This window comes from Epinephelus moara, chromosome 7 (genome assembly GCF_006386435.1).
Source record: "Epinephelus moara isolate mb chromosome 7, YSFRI_EMoa_1.0, whole genome shotgun sequence".
In the NCBI taxonomy this organism is placed as follows: domain Eukaryota; kingdom Metazoa; phylum Chordata; class Actinopteri; order Perciformes; family Serranidae; genus Epinephelus; species Epinephelus moara.
Genome location: NC_065512.1, coordinates 40,768,153 through 40,780,394, shown reverse-complemented (window position 1 = coordinate 40,780,394; position 12,242 = coordinate 40,768,153). Strand labels below are relative to the sequence as shown.

At 41.1% G+C, this 12,242-nt stretch overlaps 1 protein-coding gene across 3 annotated transcripts in view; it reads right to left on the bottom strand.

The window, feature by feature from the left end:
* Positions 1–1,129: 1,129 nt before the first annotated feature.
* Positions 1,130–12,242, bottom strand: part of wdr4 (WD repeat domain 4) — a 40,617-nt gene continuing 29,504 nt past the window's right edge. The window contains exons 10-12 of one of the 3 annotated variants that reach the window (XR_007570207.1): positions 7,688–7,757; positions 3,764–4,104; positions 1,380–1,516 (exon numbers count right to left, since the gene is read on the bottom strand). Coding sequence is in view for 1 of the 3 variants with exons in the window: in XM_050048341.1 (XP_049904298.1) it covers positions 1,326–1,516; positions 7,688–7,757 (261 nt within the window). In the remaining 2 variants the exon portion in view is untranslated. Of the gene's footprint in view, positions 1,517–3,763; positions 4,105–7,687; positions 7,758–10,849; positions 10,980–12,242 lie in introns of all 3 variants that reach the window. The other 2 variants (XR_007570208.1, XM_050048341.1) reach the window with 2 other exon arrangements.

The window sequence follows — 12,242 nt, the reverse complement described above, 5'->3', positions numbered from 1 at the left end:
CACTGCAGAGAACAGGTTATAAATCCCATGTACAGGCTTTTTCGTGACTGAACAAAATGATATTTGTACATTTCTACCTTGAACATAGGCTACACACTCAAAACAGAAATGTTTGTAAATAAGGATCAGACTATGAACAAATAAATTACTTACATTAGATGACCTTTAGTTGTTTCTCTGCCAATTTTCTAGCCTATTAAACTACGCAGGCTTGTTTGGCTGCAGTAGTACAATGAATTTTGATTTCTCTATCATGATGTGATTGAGTTTCTGGCCTAGACAATTCAAGTAGCATTTTAATAGGCCTAACTATCAATAACTATTTTACACAGTCATAAGTTTTGTTTTTTAAGTTGGCAACTGAAAAAAACTGCACCGCCACATCTGTATTGCAATGAATTGTGGGAAGTTGCTGACCCAGGTGACACCCAAGCCAGTATGACACTTATTTTTGCAGTTTCACTCATCCTGAGGTAACTTTTAAGAACTAACTGCATACATTGCAGATTCTAAAAAACTACATTCACAACAAGAAGAACATTATTGTCAGTTACACCCCTTCAGTTGTTTATGATTATTTTGTTCATCTTAACAATTGTTATTTCTACAGTAACTTTCTATTCCGCTGGTCATCAGTAAATTAAATTAGCTGTCATGTGTCATTAGACTTCTTTCAGCTGTCAGCATGCTGTCATTTGTTTGGAGCTCAGTCAAAGTGACACATATTCTGCTGTGCAGAGGATTGTGGGTCAGAATAGCCAGAAAAGCCAGAAAAGCATGCTGACTTTCATACTGCAAAATGTGACTGGATGGACATCCTGGTATTTTTGGCATTCTGCATTTGACACAGGGACATGCTACTTTACAATGTGCTGCTTCTCACAACCAGGACTCTGCTCAAACATATCGTGGTTCTCACGCAAATCACAGACACTCTTCAAACCCAGACATGCTGTATCAGTTCTGTGTGTGAGAGACAGAAATATGTTAAAAAACGTTTTTGTAATGCACAGCAGGAAGTAACAAGTACAGAGTAACGAGCAGCAGTGAATGTGAGGAGAGGGCACATAGTGCTCATTCACAAACAGTATGTTAGATTCAGTGATGGTGGCAGAAACAGAAGGCACAGTTTAATGTTATCTGCAACGTTTATTTTTTAAAAAATCAGCCAGAAATATGAGCCAAACATAAAAATCCATCTTCATAGGCCATGTGTTAAAGCACAAACTCTCCACACGCTTCATAAAAACTCACATTCAACTCAGATCCATCATTCAAAGTATCAAACAAAAAGGAAACAATAGCTCTCTTTTCAAAGTGTCTGTTCAGGTAGATGAGTGAGTTACAGCGTCTGACGTCTCCTTCTTGGCCTTCTTGTTGCCGTTTGCTTTCTGTGCCTTCATCCTCTTCAGCTGCTGCTCCTCCAGTCTCTGCTGTTTCTTCTGCAGGTATGCCGTCACGTTGTCAAAGCTCACCTTGTACAGATGCTCTAAGCGGTTGTGGGTCCTTGTGGAGGCTGCGGTGTAAGAGAACAGCGAGGAGGAAAAGGTTGGTGACAGGAACAACAGCCAAATTATTATCTATGACATCATACGCACATGAAAAACAGGAGAGGTGGGGACATACACCCAAAACTTAACTTCACCCTCAGGTCATATGTGACTCTTAAATTCCTCCTGGTCATGTGTTGTTCTCATCTACATTTGTCTTTAAGAAGCACTGTGTTATCCTGCTGTGCACCATGATAATTGTTAGACATATCCAGAGGGGGAATGACTGTAAGGTTGTGCACGCAGTTTGGCAACAGAGGTTTGGCTGAGTGCAACAGCTTCTCAAACTGTACAGGGGCATAAATCACTAAAAATCATGCATGCATCATGAATCAAATCGACAAATTGACTTTGACAACTGGTTACTGATTTCCAGATCCATCTGCTGTTACTGAGTGTGTAGAAGATAATAGCAAGTAGCCTCACATTCAGAGGCCAGACAGATATTTGGTGGAGAACCCTGACAAAGAATCACAAGCACACAAGTGACTAGATGCTTCTGACTATGTTATTTGTGGTCAGGTACGGAACGTCACATACCATGACATAGACTCAAAGTTTTGTGTCTTAAAACCAGAAATCCTCTCTCCCCAAAGACAAGGACACAAAACCACTGTGTCAGAGGCTTGAGTTACAATTAAAGGGGTAGTTCCGATTTTTGAAGTGGGGTTGTATGAGATACTTATCCATAGTCTGTATATACAGTGGATGTCAGTCATCACGCCTTGAGTTTGGAGAAGCAGGCTGGAGTCTGACATGGAAGCTAAGAAATCTACTGCTGTAGAGGGGTCAGCTTAACAAAAAAAAAAAAAAAAAAAAAAAATCATCGATATCAATTTAAGTGTATGTTATATTGAGAGTATTTTCACTGCTTTAACTTAATGTCAGACAGTGAATTCCAACAGGAAAATGAAGCCATTGTATTGCTTTCTTCAGAGCCAAACTCCATTGTGAAAAACAGTGATTTAACATTGTTGAACACAAACCAGCAGCTCCTGTGTTCAGCAAGCTAAAGTTACTCTTTTGGTTACTGGAGTCTGGTGGCTTTCATGAGAGCGTAAATTGGAACTGAAGATGTCAACGGCTTCCCTGTTGGAATGGACATTGTTCAACTTCTGTGTCAGACTCCTGCCTGCTTCTACAAACTGGAGGCATGCTTACTGACATCTACTCTATATAATATACTGATTATATTCAAGTACCCCATACAACCCCACTTCAAAAAATTCAAACCATCTCTTTAACAAGCCAACATTACAACAGGGAATTGTGTCTGCATTTTGTGTTGTTGACTTGCTGGCTAATATACTTCAGAGCTCAAAATTACAGTTGTTATACAAACACGAATCCTACTTCTTTAGGATTCCAGTTGGATTCTTGATTGTGTCCTGAGTCCAGCTAAGTTAACACATGTAATAGTTTGCAGCCATAAATGGTGATTCGGTTTAACAAGTAACCTTGTTAACTTGTGACTCTCAGCTGAATGCGTCTGTGGTTGCTCGTATGGTCGGTGTAGATCATTGGTTCCCAACCTTTTGCCTTCAGGGATCCCTTCTCTGTCATTAAGTAAACGGATGACACCTGACTAAGTAACATATTTTATGGATATTTCATATTATATTCAAAGCATAAGAATAACAGAACAGAACAACTGATAAACTGTATAATTAAGCCAGATAATACACACAATAATTGCAGGAAGATTGTTTAAAACCAGTGATTTGGATGAATATTGAGCAGATCATTTCCTGTGAATATAAAATATTACATCAGAGATACATTTTCCGAATATTTTTAGGAACTTTTGATAAGATTCTGTCTGTATCATGTATTTTTAGGAGGCTGAGCTCGCAAGATCCAACAAGTCCACCACCTATGATGTCAAGACGCAAAATGACACAGGCTGTTCCAGCAGTTCCACTTTTCTATATTCTGACGCGATGAACGACATGTTAGGGTACGTTAATTAGAGTCTGTACAGCTGCACGTAAACTAGGGATGTCCTCTGATCGGGTATCGGTGCCGATTACGTTATTTTTACAAAGTCGGAATGGGTAATAAAAGATCGGAGGAATCAAAACAACAACAATGGCCAGGTTTTTCATCTATGTTGTTCACTGTTGCCTCCGCTTTCCAATATATAAAGTGTGGCGATCCTGTATATTTTATAAATATATTTTTTTAATAAGACAGTCAGCTGATGGCTTGCTCACCTCTTGACAATGAGGTACCTCCAGACACACCCGCCGGTGCTATCGGCCAGTGGGATGGCTCGATCAGCTGAGCCCAGGTAGACCGGCCCCTACATTATGACGCTCCTGGCAGTATGGCGAGAGTCGCCGGCGAGTGAGAAATGAGCCAGAAGTCCTCTGCGTATTCGGCCTGCCACGGCATTTTACACCACTCAAAGTCCGCAAAATAGGTGCGCTTCCCTGGAATATCATCCATCCGGCCACCGGCCTCACCTCAGAGATCCCGCCACGGATATCAAGGGATCCTACGGAGCCTCCACGCCCGAAACAACGCCGGAGCGTTACGGCATTCACACACGGTCCTGTGAGTTGGCAAAAGCCAGGGGTTACTTTCCGTTTCATTATTCCTTATTTGGAACCTTCGGGCTGGGTTGATTTAGTGTTTTGAAACTGAACTGAGTCAGATATGGTGTAAGACAACTATCAAAAAGATATGTGCATAATTTTAACCATTCGTAATGTTAAACATTTGTATGTCAATAAAATTCACAAAATTCTGCTGTCATATACGTGAGTTTGTGAAATTGTTCGGGTTAGGATTGTTTTTATGTGAGTATGAATCTAAAAGCTGTGAGTGCAAAGTCTTGTGAACACTAATTCAACCCACGATCATTTAGCAAACCCCCGGTTTGCAACCCAAATGTGGGGCGTCAGTGTCTTAGTGGTAGAGCAGGCGCCCCATGTACAAGGCTGTTGCCGCAGCGGCACGGGTTCGAATCCAGCCTGTGGCCCTTTGCTGCATGTCATCCCCCCTCTCTCTCCCCCCTTCACGCTTACCTGTCCTGTCCATTAAAGGCAAAATGGCCAAAAAAATATCTTAAAAAAAAAGAACAACCCAAATGTGTCTGCATTTTTCATTTATTTTTCATTTTCATTTCTGCCACACTATCAACACATGCTCATTCTTCCATACAGGTAGGCCTACGTGTGGTTCTGAATAAAAAGTAAATACATGCTATCTATAACTAGGTTGTAAATAAACCATAAACATCAAATATCAAATTAAATTAAAAGTATTAAATACATCTGCATCAATAACCTGGAAAATAAGCCAACAGTTCACAAAGAGACAAACCAGTCATACATTTAACTACTCATACTGCCATCTACTGGTGGAGAGTCAGCTTAACCGACTTCCACTCTGTTTCGCTTGGGCAACAGCGCATTACGGTGGAAACCCAGTTAAATACAACTTCTAACAGTAAGTGATGGTCTTGTAGATGAAGTGATACCAGTGGATCAGTCTACGTGATGGCCAGTTGACAAGAATGATTTACAGGACTACAGAAATAGGACACAGCAACATAAGCTGGCAGCTCCACCCGGTCCGCTGTCGTCAGCCATCCTTGCCTTTGGGGCATGCGCGTTTGGAGGAATCGCGGTTCGATTACTTTCCCCGGTGACCTGCCTGTGACCTCAGTGACGTAATTTCAACACTTTTCTACTCGTACCCACAAACTTGAATTCGTGTTCACAGTAAGGGACTTCGTTGTTGTAGAAATTAGCGTTGTATTCACAAGACTTTGCACTCACAGCTTTTAGATTCATACTCACATAAAAACAATCCTAACCCGAACAATTTCACAGACTCACGTATATGACAGCAAAATTTTGTGTACAACAATTTTATTGACATACAAATGTTTAACATTACGAATGGTTAAAATTATGCACACATCTTTTTGATAGTTGTCTTACACCATAGTCAGAGCAAGCAGTGGATTTTTTTACCTCCTTGTTTACGGGAAAACCTGGGGTGGAGTTTTATTGTGTTTAGCGAACTGTGTGGATTGAACTGAATTGAACTGTGATATGTTATTTGGAAATCCCAGAGTGGAGTTTTTTGTTTGAACTGGATTGAACTGACTGAACGGAACGGAGCATTTCTTTTCTTTGGTGGAAAAAATATATACTTTCTTGAAACTGATTATAGTTGGTCACATGACTTAATCACATGTCCTTCAACACATGCCTGACATGATTTAAACACCTGTGTGTAATCTGTTTGTTCATATCCGGATGAAGACTTGCTTAGTCAAAATGCGTTGATATCCCCGCTCTAATCTAGGATTTTTACACTACCCCAGAGTGCCTCGGACTTTCAGTTTGGACTACCTTTTGTTACATTTTTTGATATCTCTGTTTACGAATAGGACAGTTCTTCTTCCCTTTTTTATACATCTGATTACAGTTTTATTTGAATTTCTGAAAATTGAGTATAATTCTTTTGTTCTACAGAAACCAGGTAGAAACAATTTAATTTTGATGTTAAGGGACCTGTTCATTGGGTTTTATGGTTTCTTTGTGGGGTTTGACTGAGTAAAAGAAAAATATTTGTTTCATATGTTAAACTGCTACAAAAGATATAGGCCTATTTTGTTTGTTGAAGACAAGAAGAAGATACTGAATTTGTTTACATTTTGTGCTGCTGAACCACGGATAAGCTTTTTGGATATTATTTAAATAAAAAACAAACCTTATGGGACAACTTGTATGCATTCTTTTTATTTCCTTTCTTAATGCTTTGCAAAGTATCAGATCGGACTCTGTTTCAAAATAAAGGACTCGTATCGGATCGGATGCCCAAAAAATGTGATTGGGACATCCCTAACATAAGCAGTAAATATTAGTGAAATAATCAGTTTCATTACATATGTAAACAGCTTAGTAGGAATACTGTCTTTTTCGGAATAAGTGCAAAAAACTGAATATTTTTTGCACGTACAGGTTGTCATATTTATACTAACAATTATGGCCAAAGAGCAGCATTTTATTGTTTACTTTTCTTTTTAAAATAAAAGACAATAATGTTATTATCTGTGTAGCTCGTGTTTTCAGGGCTGTACACAAAAACTTAAACAATGTCTCCAAACTGCGGAACAAACTGAATGGTGAATTTTGAGTACTGTTACATCCCTGCAAGACAAACAGCAGGGCTAGCTTGGAGATACACTGAAAAATCTCTCAATCAGTATACACACTAGGGCTGTCAAAAAAAATTCGAAGTTCGAAATATATTCGAATATATTTTTTTTTTATAAGTTTGAACCTAAATTAGATAATTCGAATATCATTAATAATTAATTAATACTACTAATAATGTTGTATATCACGGCAAATCCCGTTCGGGCGGAAATGGCTCGCGCACAAGCTGGGCCAGAGAGGGACGCAGCGACGGAGGGAGAGGCACCGATGGAGGAGCCCGCTGTGCCAACACCACCCACTGCGCTGTCCACAATGTGTGACCTGCTTCCCTGCCTAAGAAGAGATGAAACGTTACCAGAATGAGACACCACTACGAGCCGACCAGGATCCACTCTTGTGGTGGAAAACTACAGGCGCACTGAAGTAGGTAGGTAGGTAGGTAGGTAGGTCAGAACAGGTGTTTTCATCTGAGTGTCGAGTTCATATTGCGCCAGCAATAAGCAGCTTATTTTTTGTGGGGTTTTTTTTGTAAAAAATAAAATAAAATAATAACAATAATAATAATAATAAATTCGAATATTATTCGAACTCTACTAAATTAATTCGAAAATATTCAAACTCAATTTCATGGTGCTTTTGACAGCCCTAATACACACTGCACTAGTTGGATCATTACAGAGGTCACTGATGAAACAGATCATCATGAGTAAAAGGCCTGCATGCAGAACTTAGCCTGCGTCAGCGGCACAAGGTGTTTGATGGAGGTGGCTTGTGGGGTCATGTGACACTGCGGGTTGTGTTTTCTAGAGGCTAGAAGTGGCATGAGGATAAGAGAGGGAAGTTGCAGGAGATGCACCAACAAGAGGGTAAAAAGCCACATGAAAGCATTGAGGTGTGTGTGTGTGTGTGTGTGTGTGTGTGTGTGCGTGTGCGCGCATTTGCATGTGCGTGATGACTCACCCTCAAGTGTCTCCCAATGTGGCTTGAAGGCTGCAGTCACTCTGTTCATTTCCGGGCTCTCAGTATCACACTAGATGGAGCAGGAGAGCACACAGGTCAGGCAGAGTCAGCACACACACAGATGGAATTATAAAGACGACCACACTAGCAAATGGCCTGTCAGTACACCTTGGTGTCTCCACCACCGCAGAATGATTCAATCATAGAGGCACAAAAGCAGCTCCTGTACCAAACTCTTTAAAAATGACTTTTTAAAAACAACAGATTCACAGAGGCTGCAAACTAATGAAAACATAGTCAATAGTAGATACCATGGCAACCACAAATGTGTGGCGTCCCACTGTGAACCACATGTTACCATCTGTGTTCAGAGTACTTAAATGAATTCAACTTTTATTTACATGCACAAACAGATGGACCGAGTTTATACTATAGAAATATAAAAATAGATCATTAGAATCATATAATAATAATAATAATATATCATAAATGAGTGTGAATGAAAAGCATCAGTGTATTATTATCATCACTAAATCATGCACAGCTGAGATGAGCCATGCCCTTATTGGGATGCTTGGAGATCTAATGGAGTGATCATGTGACTTAAGCCTAGTTTACATTACACGATTTTCACCCCGATTTTGCGTCGCGGAGACTATCGTAATCTTTTGAGTGTTCATACCTGGCGAAGTGTGTTTCTGTCAGTGGGAGTCTCGCCAACTGTGTTATGACCTGTGTGTGCACACCACAAGATTTCTCCACCGAACCCTCACTGACAGAGCCCCAGATAATGCGGTGACGTCACCTAACTTGGAGACGACACATCGTACAGGCATGAATATTCTTTATTATCCTGGGTCCAAACACAACGTGCTCCCCGTGATCCTGTGGACGCCGCCATTGTTGTTGTTGCTTGCCGGCCAGCTTTCAGTGTTGCCAGATCATGGGAGAGAAACAAGCAACCAGGGCTATGGAAACAAGCCAAAAAGAAGCGACTGCAGTCCGACATAGCCTACTATCATGCGTTCAAATAACTTATTAGATGGATATATAGAGAAGGTGACGTTTAGAGAGCAAGCCCAAATAAGCAACTTCACTTTAGAAACAAGCCCAAAGTCGCGGCTAATAAGTGGCAAGTAAGCGGTAAGTGGCAACCCTGCGGCTTGTTCTCCTCACATTTCTTCCGTCCTCCTGCGTGCTGACGTGGGACGTATCCCGCCTCTCATTGGCTGATACTGTTTGTCAGTCGTGTCAGCCTTCTCCAGTTTTCTAGCATGCCAGATATCCAGTCCCAAGCCCCTTTTACACTGCCAGATTTTCCGCGAATGTTGGGCCGTTTTGCCGGCAAGCTGCGAGCGTTTAGACACACAGAGCCAGATTGGCGAGTTGATCCGAGGTGCCCAATTTCCCGCCTTGTAGGGTAATTATATTGGCGGAACTCTTTAAGTTTAAACAGACCGAGGCGGCCTTCTGCAACGGGAGAGGCAGTGGATGACTTGTGGGAGGAGCTGTTGATGACGCAGCACGTGCGAGCCACTGGCGGTGGATAAATAGGAAACAGCTGATAGCAGGAATTAGCAAGCAGCTAGTAGCAAGAGGGAAACGCAAACCAGACAGACAGTGTAAAGATGAGCAACTGAGGAGACAAACAATTGCGCACCCTCCTTGCCCTTGCACACGAAGAGGCCATTAACCGTCATGACGGGAACGGGGAAGAACAGGCCGACTTTCGTGAGAATCGGCGAAGGACTGACCAGCCACGGGAACTGGCCATTGGTCCGACATCCCATTGTTCCGACCATATTAAACCCATTGTTCCGAAGTCCGTTCCGAAATCATCATGATGCCCTGTGGTTAAGGTCTGGTTAGGTTTAGGCACAAAAACCACTTGGTTAGGGTTAGGAAAAGATCATGGTGTGGGTTAAAATGAAAAAGAAAGTGGCAAACACATAAGCTGTGAGCCTGCTTCGCCACAAGCCTTTCCCAGCTGACCCAGAGCCGATCGTAGGGCACCATCAAGGCAGAAATACGCCCGCCGGGAGCCATTCAGCACCGCGGAACGTCAGACTAATGGGATGTCGGACCAATGGGCTGTCGGACCAATGACATGGACCCCCAGCCACGGCTTCCCTCCCACGACACTGTTTATGTCACACGCTGAGCTACACATTTTGTTACTTGCTCACGCCCCCCATTGCCCCGAAAAATATTATCTAAGTTATTGACCATTAAATCAAGGTCTGCTTACTCTCTTTTTCATTAGCTTTCTAACACATTGTTTCCTCTGTGACAGCAGATGCAGTTTTAACACGTTAAAATCAAATAATATACTGCAAATGCATATCTATATACCCAGGGGCTACACAATGAAGTGTATTGCTGCCATGCCAGAAAAAAAACAAAACACTGATCAGCATCAGGTAATAAGTTGAAAGGTTTCTTGTAATAACAAGATGTGTTTCACGTTTTTACAAGATATTTTCATGTTATATCAAGAACAAGACAGGACAAGACAGTGCCAAGGGTTTATCAATACATAGCACAGTAAAGCACCTGATGTTTTGGGGGTTAATCGGGATTTTTTTGGATGCTTTCGCTTTTGGATGCACATGATAAGTGATCACGTTATAACCAGAGTTGGGTATAACGCGTTACAAAGTAACACGTTAGAGTACTTTGATTACTTTTTGCAGTAACGAGTAACCTAACGTGTTAGATTGCTGTTTGAGTAATCAAATACTTGAGTACATTTTCAAACAAGTCAGTTACTTCCATTACTTTTAGAATGCTGGTCCCTCAGCTCCGAAACAGCAACAGTTGTCTTTTTGTTCTAATAACGGAGATAACGTTAAACCTATCAGTCCGGAAGAAGTCATGAAGCTTGTGGCTAGCTACGTGGTAGAAGAAATGCTGCCATTGTCTACGGTGGAGTCTAAAAAAAAAGGTGGAGGAGGACTCGCTGACAGACAGGTCAGACTCAGGAGGAGGAGGACTCGCTGACAGACAGGTCAGACTCAGGAGGACTTGCATTATGCCTGGTACACACTACGCGAATTTTCTGCCCGTTGTGAAAGTCACTATGTCACATTACACGATTGTGGAGTCATAAAATCGTGCTGTGACTTGGCCGACAGACATGACACACTACACGCTGGTACTCACCAATTATCCCGGTCGTCTTTCACGACGTGTGTGATGTCATCGGGTTATTCTTGTCCTATTTTTATTACTTTTACGATCATCTGAGTCACTGTGTCTGTTCATGTGCCGGCTGAAATGTTGTTGTAGTCACCTAAAAGAATCAGCAGATGGCAGGAGCTTCATTTGAAGTGCCATACGTAAACATTCAAGCTACTGAATCCTCCACAACCAAGTTCCTACAAATGTTTCACAATAAAAGCCTATTTAGAAAATGGAGGGATTCTCTCAGCCGAGGTTATAAGGAGCTTTTAATTTGAAAGAAATTCAGGAAGTGAACTTAAAATGAGGGCACGATAAGTTAACTTTATGAAGACAAAGGGAGCGGATAAAAAGTAAGAATATAAAAACACAGAGGGATTAATAAATAACGGACCGTCTATAACGTAGTCTGTTTCAAATGAAGCTGGTAGCCTCTGCAGTTGTGGTGAGTAAAAGCCCCGCCGCTATTTGTTAATGTTATTATTTTATGTCCGTCTCCATGAGGATGTAACATTGTTTGCTAGCTTGATGCTAATGACAGTACTCTGAGGGTTGACAAAGTGCCTCTGCTGTTTCACACCATCATTTCCCCTTTTTACTCTGTGTGGTAACATCCCTAGAGCAAATATTAAAAACGCTGGGGTGTTGTAGTCTACAGTAGCAGATTGTTCTGTGTTTCTACTGGTCAAAGTCACGGCTGTGATGGGAGAATTGGATCTCAGTGAAGGGCAAGTTGTCCATAACTTTAATTTTGGAGACAAAAAAATGTAGGCTTAGCACCCTGTGGTCCATTGCTCAATAGGAAATGTAGAATACTCAAAGTACTTTAAAAGTATTTGAGTTACTTTTCTCAGGGAGTAACGCAGTAAAGTAACTGGTTACTTAAAAAAAAGTAACGTATTAAAGTATTTTGATTTATTTTAAAGTAACCCTTACCCAACTCTGGTTATAACATGGAACATTTCACGTTATAACAAGATAAACAGTACATTGTTATAACAAGAAAGTTTTCTTCTTTTTTTTTTTTTTAACCAGAAAAGTTTATTGATATAACAGGATAATAATACCTTGTAGCAGTAATGCGCTTCTGTACTGCTTTACGTGCACAGCTCTATTGAAGGAAAAAGGACTAATGTGTTGAATATGATAACCTAACAATGTTGAAACAAACAAAGGAAACAATCTTGAAACGAGTAGCCTTAGCCTGCTTACAGGGTGCTTACGGCTTACAGGGTGTGGCCAAGGGGGTGGATCAGGCTTCGCGCAGGCGTCGCTCACTCGCGGCCATATTGTGTTGGGTCATCACATATATACGTATATACATACATATACATATACATACATGTGTATATACATATACATACATGTGTATATA